This window comes from Glycine soja, chromosome 14 (genome assembly GCF_004193775.1).
Source record: "Glycine soja cultivar W05 chromosome 14, ASM419377v2, whole genome shotgun sequence".
Taxonomy (NCBI): Eukaryota; Viridiplantae; Streptophyta; class Magnoliopsida; order Fabales; family Fabaceae; genus Glycine; species Glycine soja.
The window spans coordinates 10,432,388-10,449,556 of NC_041015.1; the positions used below are offsets into that span (position 1 = coordinate 10,432,388).

At 35.6% G+C, this 17,169-nt stretch overlaps 2 protein-coding genes across 2 annotated transcripts; both read right to left on the minus strand.

The window, feature by feature from the left end:
• Positions 1–44: 44 nt before the first annotated feature.
• On the minus strand, positions 45–1,563 carry LOC114384364 (early nodulin-like protein 3). The gene is made up of 2 exons (XM_028344032.1): positions 1,277–1,563; positions 45–590 (listed from the first exon to the last, which is right to left on the minus strand). Exons 1-2 carry the CDS (start codon positions 1,467–1,469, stop codon positions 211–213), a joined length of 573 nt encoding a protein of 190 aa, XP_028199833.1. The 5' UTR covers positions 1,470–1,563; the 3' UTR covers positions 45–210.
• Positions 1,564–5,427: 3,864 nt separating this feature from the next.
• Positions 5,428–10,335, minus strand: LOC114384846 (transmembrane 9 superfamily member 8). Its single transcript, XM_028344655.1, has 7 exons — positions 10,122–10,335; positions 8,101–8,265; positions 7,908–8,017; positions 7,713–7,818; positions 7,518–7,630; positions 7,263–7,416; positions 5,428–6,933 (listed from the first exon to the last, which is right to left on the minus strand). The coding sequence occupies exons 1-7, from the start codon at positions 10,227–10,229 to the stop codon at positions 5,776–5,778; spliced, it is 1,914 nt and encodes a 637-aa protein (XP_028200456.1). The 5' UTR covers positions 10,230–10,335; the 3' UTR covers positions 5,428–5,775.
• Between the last annotated feature and the right edge of the window lie 6,834 nt (positions 10,336–17,169).

Consider the following 17,169-nt stretch of genomic DNA (forward strand, 5'->3'; position numbering starts at 1 on the left):
ACATTCCGTGAGTATAATTTTAGAAGCCACTGGAAATTGGAAAATAAGGCCAGCAAAACATATAATAATTATATTTTGAAAAAATGAATCATATCATATAATATTTCCTAAAAAAAGAAAAATAACACCACAGACAATCACCTCACTGTGACGGTCTAAGACACACTATATGCTAAACAACACTAACATATCATATAGAATTTAACCAATTCACATAGGAAACACCCACATAGCAGCAACCACTCCCATAGCCATCATAAAAATTCCCCCATTCAAAGCAGTGGCACTGCTAGTAGGAGCAACAGCAGGACCTTCAAACTCAGCAAAAGCAGAAGAAGGTGAAGGTGATGGTGAAGGTGCAATGCCAGTGAACCTTCCTCCCCTTGGAGTCAAAACCACCACAACAAGCTTCTGACCCTTCTCACAGTGACCCTTTGCACCACTGATGAAGTAGAATGGCCCCGGATGCTCAAGCTTTACCTTTGTGGTCCCATCATTGTACTCCTTTATGGGGTTTGAGATACTGCAATTGCCATAGTCCTCTCTGCTCACTTGCAATACTGAGTCTTTTCCACCATCATATTTCCAAACTGGAGACAAAAATCGATGGAAAGTGTCATTTGATTAGGATTTTTCCACATTACAAAACTTAGATGCAAATGCAATATTATCAATAGTGGTCTATTCAAAATCCACATGTCATTCCTATAATGAAATATTGAAAGGTAAAATTAATCTTATTCCTGCATTTCAAAAAGATTTTAGCTCTCAATTGGATAAAAAAAACTAGCATTTTCATAATACAAGACTTAGGCCAATTTTGTTAAAAACTACAGGACCCATTTGTCACAGCTTTTTTCATTAAAAAATAACTTTCTTAGAAGAAAAAAAAATCACTTGTTTAAGTTTCTCATGTGTTTATTTCCAATTTTCAGAGAGAGAAAAAAAAAGTTTAAAATTTGATTAAAATTAAAATTTATTTTGAATAACTTCCTTCTAAAATCAGTTCCTTTTGTTAAGGAAATGATTTTTATATAACTAGACATTAAATAGCTTTTAGTCTTTTTAAAATCTTTTAAAAATAATTACTGAATTATTCAACATCAAAAATCATTTTTTTAAAATCTGTAAAAATCATTATTTTTAAAATCTGTAACAAACAGTCTCTTAACACACATTTTAATTTTAATTGAGAATTTTGTGCTTAAACGTCAAAATAAAAAATTTCATCAAGATTTTAAAAAAGATTAAAGTTTGGGAAACAAAGTTGCCATACCAAGATAGTCACCAACTTGGAAACGAGACTTCTCTGCCCATTGGTTGAGTGAATCTGATTCAGAGGCTGGAACCCTCCATGCATCAGTTTTGCCTCCAACCAACATTTCCTTAGCCATAGAGAAACCAAAGAGAAGAAAAAGGATCAAAAGAGAAGCTGAGGTAGTAGTACTAGTTTTTGAATAACCAGCCATAATTTCTTATTACTATTTCTCCTTTGTATCTCAGAGTTAGAGAGAAAGAGAGGAAGAGAATAAGAAAAATGACACTGGAATGAGTGAGTGAATACTAATGTGGCGTTTGAGTGTTGTATTTATGGTGGTTGTGATGAGGAGAAACTAGCCGTTTAGTGCCATTGGGAATAGGAGTGTAGTGTGGTGGAACATGACGTGGGGACCACTAAGTTTTGTTGTTGCGTATTTGGCCGAATAGTAACGCTAAAAAAAAAAAACCGTGACTATGGTGATTAATGAAAATATTAATTAATTTGCAAATTTTGAAAATTTAATTGCAAGTTTTGTTTTGTCAGTGGCAAAATTTGTGGAAACGGATGCTCTCTGAGCTTGCATAAGAATTGGTTTTGTACGAATATACTGTCAACATCATTATAGAACAACACTCTGTGAAATTCGATTGAACTGAGAAAAATCAGAAAATGGAAAACGTTGCTTCTGTTTCAATGTTTCTCAAAACGTTTTGAATTTGCCCGGCCGAATCCTATGTTTGTTTGTGTTAAATATGATAAAAAAAAAGAGAAAAACAAACCTTTTTAGTTTATATATATATATATATATTTTTTTTTTTTTTCCTTAACTTTTAAAACATTTTTAATTTAGTTATGTTTTTTCTGGCTTATTCAAACTCGCCACAAGTCAAACTAGTTATGTTGGTAGAGTTAGATCGATTCACTTTTTTCTCAACCCAAAGTAAAACAATTTGGCTAAGTGTATGTTTGAATAAGTTTTCAATTTTATTGAAATTAACTCTAGAGTTAAGTTAAAGTTTTTTTTCAAAAGGAAAGTTGAATTAAAGTTAAAGTAGCAAATAGTAGTTATTTCAGTTTTTCAATTTTTATTATAATTTTAGAGGTTAAAATTGATTCTAAGATCCAAACAGTAACTCATCTCAAACCTTTACCTTCCTTGTCATGTCTATACATTTCTTCTACATCTTATACTAAACATTTTTTTTCAAATGCTTTGAAGAAGTATAGAAATAAAAATGACGTAAACCAAATATAACAATCTCCCTCTAGTCCATGTCAGCCAAAATATAACCTCCCAACAATTCACACCTAGCTGATTTAAAATTCAATTCAATATTAGCATGATGTGTATGAATAACAATAATTTCCCGATTGTAAAATAGTAGCAGTAGCATGATGTGTGCGACAACTAGCTTGAATATTTCAATTACCTGAACAACACCTGTTCAATTCAACGACACGTAGTCACCATGTGTCCTAAAGACATCAAAGTTGGTGTTTTACGTGGCTTAACAACATTTCATGGTTCATATGGCTCACAGTGGTAATTAAGAGGTAACAACAAAACTCTATCATAAGAACAATAATAATATTTTCACATAAATAAGGAGAGGGAAGGGTGAACGAAAAGAAGAGTAGAAGAAAATGGATCCACAAAAAGCGCAAGCAGAAGCCTCAAAGAGACCACCAGGTCATGGTGCTACTGAAGTGCTTCATCAGAAGAAATCACTTCCTTTCAGCTTCACCACAATGACTATAGCTGGTTTGCTTATTACAGCTGCTGTAGGATACAGTGTCTTGTATGTGAAGAAAAAGCCTGAAGCTAGTGCAAAGGATGTAACAAAGGTTTCTGTCGGAGTTGCAAAACCTGAAGAGACTCACCCTGAGAATTAGTTAATAGATTTATGATACATATATACCACTTGTCTCTCTCTTCTCTTCTTTTTTTTTTTTTTCATTTTCTATGTGTTTTCTTTGTGGTGTCTTTATTTATAAGAGGACACGTACAGGAAGGGCTAAAGGTTTGTGCCAGAACCATAGAACCACAATAATTTCTTGTTCTACTTCATACATCGTTAGTAAGAAGTTAATTTCTCACAATGGAAGAGAATAATTTATTATTTTGTTGTTTCCATCTTAAATTGTAACCACTTTTCTGTACCTTTTATCTATTTATATTTGAAAAATTATCAAATACTATAAAATAGAATTAGTGTTTTATTTTGTCCTAACACGGTTATTGATGCTATTAAAGAAGTCTTAACTTTACTCAGTTTCATTTTACTCCTGCCTTGCCATACCTATCAAATTCGATAAACAAGTGATCTGAATTTTAACTCGTTATAAAATAATAAAAATTTAATACAATTTTTAATGAATAATTTATAAGCAAGTAAAAAAAATTGTATAATATAGAATTTTAAAATGAAAAGTTATAGATGGGAAATTTCAATTTTGTTTCTTTTTCGAGAGTTGATCAGTAGAAGATTCAAAGATAGAGTTTATTACTTGCTTTGTACTTTATTCACTGCCTAAGCATTTATTATGCTACGTTAAGCAACATTTTGACACTCAAAAGGAGTTACTTAGAAATTGAAATTCCTTCTCCTCCTCATTTGATACTTAGTTCGCAACCTAAGCAACTCCTGTGACACTCTAGAAGAGTTTGCTAGAAAATTCATATTCTTTCCGTTTCCTCATACTTTTATTTAATATTGTTTCTTGTCAACACAAACATTGTGCTAAAAACTCAAAACATAAACATACAACTTAAGTGCTAAAAACTCAAAACATAAACATACAACTTAAGTAGCATTAGACAAATACTAAAAATATTTAGGGGTGTGTGTTCTCGGGTCATCCCCGAGACTCAAATTGATTCCCCGAGACTCAAATTAATTCGAACAGTTTAGATTCGATCATTTATATATTTGGGTTAAAATTGAATCGATCAAAATCATGTACAGATTAAGTTCCAATCAAAATCGATCAAATTTTTTAGAGTTATTTGGTTTGACTTTAGATATCATCAATATTGGGACTTCAAGTGTTAGAACTGCAAGTGTTGAAACTATGTGCTAAAAACTCAAAACATACAACTTAAGTAGCACCAGACAAATACTAAAAATATGATGGAAGCCCTTAGGGGGTGTATGCCGCGAATTTGAAGAGACTCCAATTGATTCGAATAATTTAGATTGGATGATTTATATATTTGGGTTAAAATTGAATCGATCAAAATCGTGTACATGTTAAGTTCCAATCAAAATCGATCAAACTTTTTAGAGTTGTTTGGTTTGACTTTAGATACCATCAATATTGAGACTCCAAGTATTAGAACTACAAGTGTTGGAACTATTAATGTTAAAATTTTTGATGTTATTACTTTTAGGCACATTGTTATTTATTTTACATTTTTATATTTATTTTTTTTATCATGTTTATAATATTAATGAATCATATTTTATTTATTTGTTTAAATAAATTTAATTGTAACAAATATGATTGTAGCAAATCTAGTTAAAACAAAGTTTATTGCAAGAAATTAATTTGTAAGAAATAATTGTGATTTAGATTATTATAATAAATCTCGTTAAATAATATTTTATTTTAATTTGTGTTAATTTATTTTAGAATATTATATAAATGGTATTAAATGTATCAATTTTACTATTTTCAACCATTTATTAATATTGTGTTAATTATATTAAATATTTGGATGAATCATTATATAAAATAATAATTTTAGAAAAAAAATCAAATTTAAATAAATAACTTATTAACCCGAACCCTATCAGATTATTCAGGAATGAATTAGATTGAATTGAATTTTAAAAAATTTATAAAAATTAAAATCAATCCAAACCGATCCATCAACACCCTAAAAGCCGTGACAACTGACCAATACATCTACTCTGGTTTGGAAATTTTCGATTAGAACAAACAATCTTAAAACAGGCAACACAATAAGGAATCCCTCATAAAATGTCGGCGTTCTAACAATTCCATTCTGTTAAAGAATTTTGGTTAACACCTTGAATTATTTATTTTAATGTGAAAAAGATTAATTCATACGGGACCGAATAATAACAAAAGAAAGGGGTTCTGCCTCAAAAAAAAAAAAAAAAAAAAAAAAAAAAGAAAGAAAGAGGTTCAACAGATGTTCATGACTGCGAACTACGTTGTTGAGATATCATTTTTTATTACACCGCTAATAATAAAAAATCATCTGACAAGGAGCCAACTTGTAATTCTCCGACAGTAGTAACACGGGAAACAACAACAGCCAAGTTAGACCGAAGGGTACACCTTAAAAACCTATACTTCGATAACTCAGGCAAGTAAAAAGATATTGAAACAAAAGAATAACAGTCGTCACAATTCAAAATTGTATACGAATAGGTTACATCTGATTCTGAACATGACAGTACCTGAACTTCAAAATCCTTACACAAACCGGTCCTTCGTCCTTCAAGAAGTGTAGTAGATTAATCCAAAACCACTGGTTGCTATAACTAATCAATCTTGACTGAGGAGTAGATGAGCCTAGTGAACCAAAAGCACGCGTAAAATCCAATGGTTCCGGTTACAACAAAGAAGGCGTAGGATGCTATAAGCATGTAACCAAAGTATAATAACCCAGATACCAATTTCGTGATTTCAAGCTTGGTGAAGAAGTAAAATGTTGCGTAAAGAAAGAGGTACAGAGCAGAAGAGCCAGATGTGAGGTATGATCGCCACCACCACAAGTAATCCTCACTGCACAACTGGAAGTAGCAAAGCACAATGGTGATTTCAGCACAAGTGACGATGAGGATGACGAAGACCAAGAAGAGGAAGCCGAAGATGTAGTAAAACTGATTCAACCAGATAGAAGTGAGGATAAAGAAAAGCTCGATGAAAACGGCTCCAAATGGAAGGATTCCTCCGATCAGAACTGAGAAGACCGGATTCATGTACCATGCCTGCTCAGGGATCTGCCTTGGGATTTTGTTTGTCTTCACAGGATTCTCAATTGCAGGCTTCTTAAATCCAACATAGGCACCAACGAAAACAAGCGGAACCGAGATCCCAAACCATAAAAAGATCAGGGCAAACATTGTTCCAAAAGGCACAGCTCCGGATGATTTTTGTCCCCATATGAGAGCATTCAATACAAAGAAAATGGCAGAAACGATTGCAGGGAACATGATTGCAGTTCTGAGGGCAATACTCTTCCACTCTGTTCCTTTGAACATTTTATATATGCGGGCAGAGGCATAACCAGCAAAAATTCCCATGAAAACAAAAAGTAAGAGCATGGCTGTCATTAGCCCGCCTCGGTTTGAAGGAGAAAGGAACCCCAGGACAGCAAACAACATTGTTACTAGAATCATCCCAAAAAACTGAACACCAGTTCCAACATAAACACACAGCAAATCTGAGTTGTTTGGTGGCCTAAAAACATCACCATGGACAAGCTTCCAACCAGTCTCTTCCTGTGCTTCTTCTTGGGTCTCTAACTCATTGTACTTTGAAATATCACGGTAAAGTGTACGCAGCATTATCATTGCTACCATGCCCGAAAGAAAGAGAACAATCATCAATGAGTTCACAATTGAGAACCAGTGAATTTGGTCATCACTCATCAGCAAATAGGCATCCCATCTTGAAGCCCACTTCACATTACTCTCCTGAATGTAGGCAAAGGTAAAGGCAGGTCAAAGAAGATGACAAAGATGAGAATAAGAGAAGGAAGAGGAGAATAGGATGAGGAAGGTGACTCCCCTTGGACGGAAGAAAAAATAAAGAAATTCAGTAATGAGAAGGCAAAATAAAAATAAAACTACATTAAACTAGACAAACTGCCCATTAACTTGAGGAATTTTATCTACTTGGTCATAATTCATAAATCAGACTCTACTCAAACCATATTTTCTAACTACTTGGCTTATGTCCACCAATAGCCATCCATGAGTACGAAAGAAAGTATACATGTACTATTTAATCAAGATAACCTCACCTGGAAATCAACATCATATGTGAAGATAATTTCTCTGTTCTCTTCTACCTCTTGAGGACTGTTAGAATTGACAACTGTGTGTTTAGCATGAGGATCACAGGTTGTCAAACGGGTGGTCTTTTCATCCCACTTCCCTTCAAATTCATGTTTAACACTGCACAGCAACATCCATATTTGGAAAATCACTATTGCATACAAACCACATCTGTTAAATAAAATAACTTAATAGAACAAAGCAAGCACAAAAATACTGACCTGAATGCCTTAACCTCAAAGCCCACAATTCTAGCAGATTCAGTTAGCGTATCTCTATGATACTTGACAGTAAAAGCCAAATGGTTGTGAATAAAATACTTCTCCTCCTTGCTCTGTGTATTTCAACAAAGTAAGCACAAGAAAACATGTGGCATTCACAACAATAAACATTGTCCTATAAAATAAAGAGCATACCCCACTATACTGCCCTTTGAGTCCAACATGGAAACCAAGTTGATAAACAGTAGAGTCTGCATCCATCCGTTTTATGGGAACAACCAGAGGAAGGTTATCAAGGATCCTGCAAGTAAAAGGTAGGTCCATTATAAGATATCAAGATTGCAGCAGAAAAGTGGCATGAAAATACATGACAATTACTGAATGCCATACATGTTCACTCGATACTCATCATCAATCTTCTCTTTGAACGCTTTTGCAGTTTTGGCATCAAGTTTAAGCTTACACACAATATTGCACATTTGTGGTTCACGCATTTTAAACTGCAAATATGTCACTGAGTAAATAAGTTGATAACCATAACATAATTAACAAGGCAAGAATTAAAATTTCATATAAAACATACCACATAACGAGAATTTTCAATGCGATCACCACGAAGCACTTCTCCAAGATTTTCAGCACTATCCACTATTTTATTTGGTGGACAATAAGGAAGAGAATAATATGTATAAGGAAGCTGGGTCTTTGTTGAAGTCAATTTGTTTACTTTTACTTGCAACGGATCTCCCTGCACCATATAAATAGAATAGTAAGTAAAGAAATAGTTCTATGCATGTATTCTGGATATTCATTATTATTAATTTAAAAGACAAGACTGGACATACAGGAACACAAGGGTCAAAAACAATACCAACACGATAAAATGAAGGACAAAAGCTTAATTACATACTAATTATGTGCACCCAATGCATCTGGTAGGTGGTTAACATGTTACAAGAAAAAATGGGGCATCAAAAAACATGCAAAGTAGCATTATTATCAAATGTGGATGACCAATTGTTCATAAAGAAACAAATAGAAAACAAATATAACAAGAAGCAACAAAATGGAAGAACAAAGTATATTCCTAGCATATGCACAACAGTAGGCAACAAGAGGTTGTAGAGTTTAGGCATAAGAAAATCTAAATATTCGTCTGCTAAGGAGCAAAGAGGTCACGTTACATTTCAGACTCAGATAAACTCGCTAAAAGTGGAATAATGCTTTGGGAATTTTTGAAACAATATTCAGAACAGACAAAATTTGATTCAATTCTCCTCATCATAACAACACAGAACAAGTACGACAAATAGTGTGTTTGTGTGTGTCAGGTGAGAGTGTGAGGAGTTAACTTGTTATTCTTACATGAATGGTCAAAATAAGTTTCAAGTAAACCAATCTTAACTTTAACCATCCATATATAATTGCACAGAAAATATAAGCTCTTCTCAAAGTCTCACTTGACGCCTAACCCCCAAATAGACGTATATTTTAAAGTTCTAATTACCTCTGCAATTGGAACAAAACAAAGTACACGTAAGTAGAGAAAGAAATACAATTCACCTCTGCGACAACATAACAAATAATAAACACTTCAAGTTCCCAATCCTATTATCCAAAATCTTCTAAGAATACATTTCCAAAACCTTCACTCACCCCACGCCTCCACAGCCTACTTCTAATTACAAGCTAGAAACCATGGATACAACATGGGACAGAAACAAAATTTTCCAAATTATGGAGATAAGACAAATTCTAAAACTCATTAGACAAGACACGGTCATAATACATTGTGTAAATTTAATCAAAATTAACATAAAACAAAAAATTTAAATCACAAGAAAGAGCTCATGTTTTAAAATTAAAAATGAGTAAAAGTCATCGTAGACATAGCAAATTGGTAAAACTTAACCTAATTATTGTGGAATTTCAATTAGTATTAGTATAAAACTTCAATAAACACAGTTAATATATATATATATATATATATATATATATATATATATATATATATATATATATATAACAATGCAAAAAAGAACATTTTTTTTAACGCAGCCAATAAGAGCATTTGAAGTATCCATTAGGTGTCTAACATCTATAAACATCCAAGTCAAATTAGCATATTCAAGGTTGAGCTTTTAAATTCAACCAACCGCCAACGTTAAACTATTCGATCAAGAAAGTTAAACATTATCACAATAACTAAAGCGGATCAAATCATCGAAATGCATCACAATCACATCACACGAAGTAACTAAACCTTTCCACCGACACCAGATCAGAGTCAAATTAACACAAAAACAATAACGACAACATTTCTACGCATAAAAGACACGGCAACAATAATCTCCAGAGACCAATACCGTAACCTTTGCTACATTATCACCTAAAATGCAAACAGTAACCGGAAATCACTACTTCCATAACGTAACAATTCAAAACAAATATAGTATCAGTCATATTCATCTCAGATCTTAGACTCGAACACACAGATCGAGCGATTACGGAGCAAATAAACGAGAAATTTCAAAGGAACGGAAAACCTAAGAAAACACATTCGCGTGAAATGGAAATGGAAATGGAAATGAAGATGGAGCGAACCTTCTGGAAGTCCTGTGGAGCGACGCCGGGGAGGTAGAAGCAGAGAGCGCCATGGACGAAGAGCGAGAGAAGGAGGGCAGAGAACGCGAGGGATCTCCAAAACGCCATGGCGTTTGAGATCAAAACGACAATGAACGAACGATGGACAGATAGATCTGTGTGTGAGTGTGAGGTCTTTTCGAATTTTTATGTTCGTTGAGACCGGAGAGTGATATAATATAATAAGGGGGGCTGAAGAACGAGGTGAAGCTTTCTCTCCGGTTACCTATGGGTACGGTTATTACTAAATTCTCCTCAGTGATTTTGCCACGTCACTGATTCCGCTTGAACCGAGGGTAGGATCGGGATTTTGTTGTTTTGTGAGATTGGTGATTGGAGGGGGGATTACTGAATTAGGAAGTAACTTGTCAATGGTTCTTCAAGTCAGATCTGCAGGAATGGTAAACACTAATTTTATGTTTCCTTTGTAGGAAATAAAATATAGAGAAAAAGATATAAATAATGATATATTTTTTCTTATTTGATTTTTTTTAATCATCTTATATTGAATGTGAATAAGTGTTTATCATTCTTCTTTCTATTTCAATCAGGTTTTTCCTATTTACAAAAGTAAATATTCAATATTCATTAGTCTTTAAATAATGATATATTTTTCTTATTACTATCATATTAGTGTGGAATGCTTTCTTTTTAATTAAGTTTTTTATTATAAGAGTATTACGCAATACAAAAATTTATTTTAAGGATTTAAGTTTAATTTTATTCGAACTAATGGCACATTGATATTTTTATCAAGAACTTGGTTGATCAACTTCAAATTTTTATTTTATTTTTTCTTTAATTCAAATTTCAAAAAAAAATTCTTGTTTTTTTTTATTCAACCAATTGGATTTTAAGAATATATTTGGTACTATAAAGGAAGAAAAATAAGAGAAAGGGAAAACGTTTTAAATTTTGAATTGAAGGAAAATGGAAAGATGAAATATTTTGATTTTTCTTTTGTACAACTCAAATTTTCTATTATTAAATAAAAAAATAAAGGAAATAGTTATCCATTTTTTATTTTTTCTTTTCTTTTCATCCAACTAAACATTACGTTATTAATACGTTGTTCTGAATTTGAATCCCATAAGCAAGTTATGAGATTGAATGCGGATGAAAAAAAATGTGAGTAAATTGCACTTCAATAACATGATAAAGAGAAAATAGCATTTTAGAAAAATAAAAAAGAATGCTTCTGAAGATGCATAGAAATAGAATACTTTATGCGTGAGATCTAGTCTCTTTTCAAACAAAACAAATGTTGAAGATAACCCTTTTATTAAAATACACCATGATGACCAGCCAAGTTTGGTAACGATTTTAATTTGTGTAGTTTTAATAAAACGATGAGATTATTAAAATCTTCAGTTAAAACCATGTCCTCGGCTCATGTTCATTCACTCCCTAAATAAAAATAAAACGTCATATAATTAATATACACTATACTTACTTATGGTGAGATTTTGAAATCTCTCAGGATGTTAGGTCAGATTGTCACGTCTTATGAAAACAAAGTTTCGTATGCAAAAAGAAGCAGAAACATTTTTTAAGTAACCTATTCCTGTTAAAGAAAACCATAAACATTTAAAGATTAATGCACGATAAGGAAAGAAGCATAACAAATTATTCCAAAATTAGAGATTCATGTGTATTAATGGCGTAGTTAAAGAAAACGACATTTTTCCTTGACCTTAAATTTTCATTTTTTGTGAAATATTTATAAACTTGAAAGAAAAAAAACAAATTGGTGTTTCGCATGTGCTGAAATTGTTGTCCAGCTAATAAAAAATGACCAAACTCGTCACCGCAAAAGAGTAAAGCATTTACCTTGCCACCGACAATGTTCCAGCTCTGTTGCAACTTGCTTGCTAACAACGTATTGTAACTAGTTGGATTGCACAGGATTTCAATATTTTTTATTTTATTTTATAATTTTTTAATAAACTAATGGAGAGACTTAAACTACTTTTTTAATTTCATTCACCATAAACTATAACATCAATAAGAATATATATATTTAATATTTTATTGTAATGTAAATTGTCTTTTATTTTATTTTTTTAAGTATTTTGTTTAGACACATTTGGAGTTTGGTTTAAAAGTCAAATGAAGCTAAAATAGTTTTCATGTATTGGTAAATATAGTACAATTGTTTTTTTTTACAATAATTCACATCAAATTAATCCTTGCCTTTTAAATTTTAAAGCAAATGGAATATTAGTATCCTACCACCTAAATTGATTAACTTAGTAGTTAGACACTTTATGTTTACACATTGTAGAAACAACTTATGTAGTAAGAAATTTTAAGTTCGATTGTGTATTGTTTAGAATTTATAAAATACATGGTCATGCAACATATACTTCGAGATACACGTCAACCCTCCATGTCAATCCTGACACACGAGCATGGACGTCCAGTTCTTGGAAATTGAACTCTCCAACCAACAGGTTATCTCTAACCTCTTATTATTTGAATATGTTGTCATCCCTTGATCGGTTGGCATGAATATAATTATCTACAAAATCACACATTATTTATAAGTAACAATTATATGCTAGCTTTTATCTCTAAGCTATGCATTATCTCTAACTGTATCTATAAGCTATTGGCTATTATCTACAAGTCGATAATTATCTGCAAAGGTTGTAACAACCCTTATAAACAAATACTCACAACTTCCACTCACTCCTATAAGTACCAGGTTCCCTTGTACTCCCTGGACATATCCAACACATATGCACACCTGCTTGCATACTCATTTATACATACGCTCTCTTATTCTCCTAACTCATATACTTACTTGAGCGTCAGAGCCATTTGCTTTGCAGGTCCCCCCCTCAGCCTCCTAACAAAGGTCACTCTCAAATCCACGTGTGAAGTCTAAGAGTCCACCTTTGCCACATCCACCCTAACGTGTGCCAACTTTGGATTTTGGTAAGTACATTTGGCGTCCACCGTGGGGCCGTGGTAAAACATACCTCGCAGTATCACGTTACCTCTTTCTCTCTCACCCATGGTTAGCACTTGGTCTAGCCTCAGACGCGAGACCCTTTTCGAAAGCTCCAATCCTCCACCAACAGCCATGACAAATACTAATACTCTCCAGCAACGCGAAAACCGCATTGTGGAGATGGAGCAACGCCATAAGGAGGAGATAAGAAAGTTAAAGGCTAACCACGATAAGTTGAAGGCTCGTTTCATACGCTCCCACAGCGACGAGCACTCTGCTCATACATTGCCTGATCGCACTCAAGGGGAATCACACACCCCACGCATAGTCAACAATCAAGATGATCCAAGTCTCTCCTACATCCACCGTCCTACAGGGTGGACTACTCATTGACACCCCTTCGTCGACCACATCATGGAAGCTAACATACCCTTAGGTTAGAAACCACTCAACCTGGAGCGATATGATGGGACCACCGGTTCAGATAAACATCCAGATGCTTTCCTGACCCAAGCAAACTTGTACACCAATGACAATGCAATCTTATGTCGTGTCTTCCCAATGTCCCTCAAAGGTCTGACATTGACTTTAGTATGGTGGACTTCCTCCAATGTCCATCAATAGCTTCGACACTCTTGTTGAGCGTTTTAGTGCATAATATGCAACCAACCAGTCACATCGTACGACATCTGCCACACTGACCAGTCTGCGATAAGCAAATGATGAATCTCTCCACAAATTCATGGATAGGTTTACACGCATTGTTGTTCAAATCCGAAATCTCAACCCAAAGGTAGCACTACATTCCATGCTCCTCGCTTTGAGGCTTGACAAATTTGTGGATAGTCTGTGCAAAATAAAACCCCTAGTAGAATGGACGAGTTGCATTAACAAGCCAAGGGCTACATCTAGATGGAAGAAATGTCCATATTCAGGAACAAATTTAGACAAGCCGAACAAAAGCTCGACAAGCGAGAACGAAGCACCAAGACTAACTCACACAAGTCGGACAAGAGGCACAAGTCGAACAAGCGCTAACCTCTCCCAAAAGGGCCCAAGTACGAGTGTTACTCGCCCCTAATGGTCAACCGCACTACAATCCTTGAGGAAGCTTTCAACTTGGAGCTATCCATAAGGCTACCTCTGACGAAACCTCCCAGGCAAGGGTTAGACACAACCAAATACTACAGATACCATCGCGATATCAGTTATAACATAGAAGACTGTTGGGCCCTGAAGGACAAAATAGAAGAACTTATACAGGCCGGATACCTAGCCTAGTTTATTAAAAGGTCAGACAACCACCTAGCAAGAGTGAGACCCAGAGGACACCAAAAGGAGCAACATAGGAATCACAACGCAGACAAAAGAATAGACAAAACAGAAAAATGAGGAAGACAGAGACACAATCAACAAAGACGCGATTAACAACCTCCACAAGAACATAAACCCGCGTAGCAAATAAGAGGGTTGATCAACACCATTGTGGGCAGATTCTTCTACAGAGGACAATCCAGCCAATCCTACAAGCGCCATCTCCACGTTGTATGAGACATCAACATTAACTATGTTGATACATCATCACCATGAAGTATCCCTCTTGTCTCTTTCACGGATAGAGACTTCAAGGGTATCAACCCCATCAATCAAGACGACCCCATGGTTGTCTCCATCATAATCGTCAACTTCATAGTGTCCAAGGTTCTCATCGACCAAGGCAGCTCCACTGATATTTTATACTGAAAGATATTCTAGAGACTTGAAGTTTCGCCTAACACCATCCAACCTCATGCCGGTCCACTCCTCAGCTTCGTAGGGGAGTGAGTAGAGACCAGAGGCTATGTCGACCATATGACTACCTTTGATAAAGGCTCGCTCTCCAGGAGCTTCACAATCAGGTATCTAATCGCCGATGCAAATACCTCTTACTTTGCTTTGATTCGCAAGAAGACGTTCAACGAGCTCGGAGCCATCGTCTCTATACCGCATCTGAAGATGAGGTTCCCCACCTTGACAGGAGAGATCATGACTGTCAAGACAGATCAAAAGCAAGCACGACTATGCTACATAGAAATCCTGAAGATGGCACCTCATCCTCCTACCAGGGAGTCTGCCAAACTTCACCCTACAGCGGATGCTACCACTCAGGTCATGAGCGTGGACGAAGGGTCTCTAGTCCGAGCCCTGATTGTCCATCAAGCAAGCCTAGACGACAAATTTGATGTAGATCCGTATGACGACACTTCTAACAGAGGCCCAAAGTCTATCGAAGAACTCGTCAAGCTACAGCTTGGACCCAAACTCGGGTAATATACGTAGCTAAATAGGGACCTCAATAGCCATGAGCACAAACGCATCGTTGATGTCCTACACAGGAATGTTGACCTATTCGCTTGGTAGCCATCTGACATGCCCAGGATCCACCCCAGCATTATCTGACACAAGCTCGCCATCTAACCCCAAGAAAAACCAATATCATAGAAGAAAAAGAAGATAGGAGAAGAATGATGCAAAGTTGTTAAAAAAGAAGTGCACAAACTCCTCAATGCCAACTTCATCAGAGAAGTCAGATATTCCATCTGGCTCGTCAATGTCGTCATGGCCAGAAAAGCAAAGGGCAAATGACGAATGTGCACCAACTATACTAATCTAAACAAGGTGGGCCCCAAAGATGCATACCCTCTGCCCAGCATTGATAGGCTAGTCGATGGAGCGTCCGAATTCCGGGTGCTAAGCTTCCTGGACACTTACTCCGGATACAACCAGATCAGGATGCACGCTCTAGACGAGGAGAAAATGACATTCATCATTGAAAATGCCAAATTTTGCTACAGGGTTATGCCCTTTGGCCTAAAAAATGCAAGCGCTACATACCAAAGATTGATGGACTGAATTTTCAAGCAGTAAATCGGATGAAACGTTGAGGTCTATGTCGATGACATGGTCGTAAAGTCTCAAAGCATAGCCCAACATGTGGCAGACCTGGAAGAAGTCTTTGGAGAGCTCTGCAAATACGACATAGCCTCAACCAAAACAATGTACTTTTGAGGTCAGGAGAGGCAAGTTTTTAAGCTTCATGATCATGCATCAGGGAATAGAAGCCAACCTCGAATGATGCACTACTATCTTGGAGATGTACAATCCTACTAACATCCAAGAAGTCCAAAAATTGAATGGAAGACTAGCTTCCCTATCCAGGTTTCTCCCCAAGCTTGCTGAAAAAATGAAGTTGTTCTACAAATTGCTCAAGAAAACTGAGTCATTCCTATGGCACAAGACCTGCAAACAAGCCTTCTTAGTCTTCAAGAAGACCATTAACACACCACCAATCCTGAGTCGACCTAGGCCAGGGGTACCCCTACTCCTTTATCTCTCACTAGCTAACGAAGCTGTTAACTCAGCCCTTGTACAAGAGGAAAGGAAGCACCAGCTCCCTATCTACTTCACTAGCCGCATACTTCATGACGCCAAGAAGCGCTACCAAATGATAGAAAAGGTGATGCTAGCACTCATTACCTCGGTTAAACGACTCAGACCCTACTTTCAGAGTCATCAAATGGTAGTCAAGACGAACTACCCCATTAGACAGGTTTTGCGAAAGCTTGAACTAGCGGGGAGGATGGTGGCCTAGTCCGTAGAAGTTTCAAAGTTTGATATCCAGTATGAACCCCGAGGCCCCCATAAAGACATAGTTTATGGCAGACTTCCTGGCAGAATTCGTCGAGAACGACCAAACCACCCCAGGCTAGTGTTGCCTCTACGTTGACGATGCGTCCAACATGAAGGGGAGTGGGGCAGGAATCATACTCGAAGGCCTTGACAATGTCACCCTAGAGCAAGACCTGAAGCTCAACTTCAAAGCCTCAAACAATTAGGTCTAAAACTAGCAAGAGAGGTCGGGCTAAAAAGCTACGATGCTACACAAACTCACAACTTGTCCAGGGTAGGTTGCCAACAGATACCAGACCAAGGAAACAGTGTTGCTCAAGTGCTACCACATTGCCAAAACTCTCATTGAAAATTTCAAATGCTTTGAAATGTACTATATACCCA

What these genes read in the sequence shown, in the direction of transcription:
- LOC114384364 (XM_028344032.1), bottom strand. Translation starts at nt 1,469, where the DNA reads ATGGCTGGTTATTCAAAAACTAGTACTACTACCTCAGCTTCTCTTTTG. An exon ending in CCAAGTTGGTGACTATCTTG is followed by an intron (nt 591 to 1,276) that starts GTATGGCAACTT and finishes TTTTGTCTCCAG; the next exon opens with TTTGGAAATATGATGGTGGA.
- LOC114384846 (XM_028344655.1), bottom strand. Translation starts at nt 10,229, where the DNA reads ATGGCGTTTTGGAGATCCCTCGCGTTCTCTGCCCTCCTTCTCTCGCTC. An exon ending in CTCCACAGGACTTCCAGAAG is followed by an intron (nt 8,266 to 10,121) that starts GTTCGCTCCATC and finishes TATATGGTGCAG; the next exon opens with GGAGATCCGTTGCAAGTAAA. An exon ending in TTGAAAATTCTCGTTATGTG is followed by an intron (nt 8,018 to 8,100) that starts GTATGTTTTATA and finishes ACATATTTGCAG; the next exon opens with TTTAAAATGCGTGAACCACA.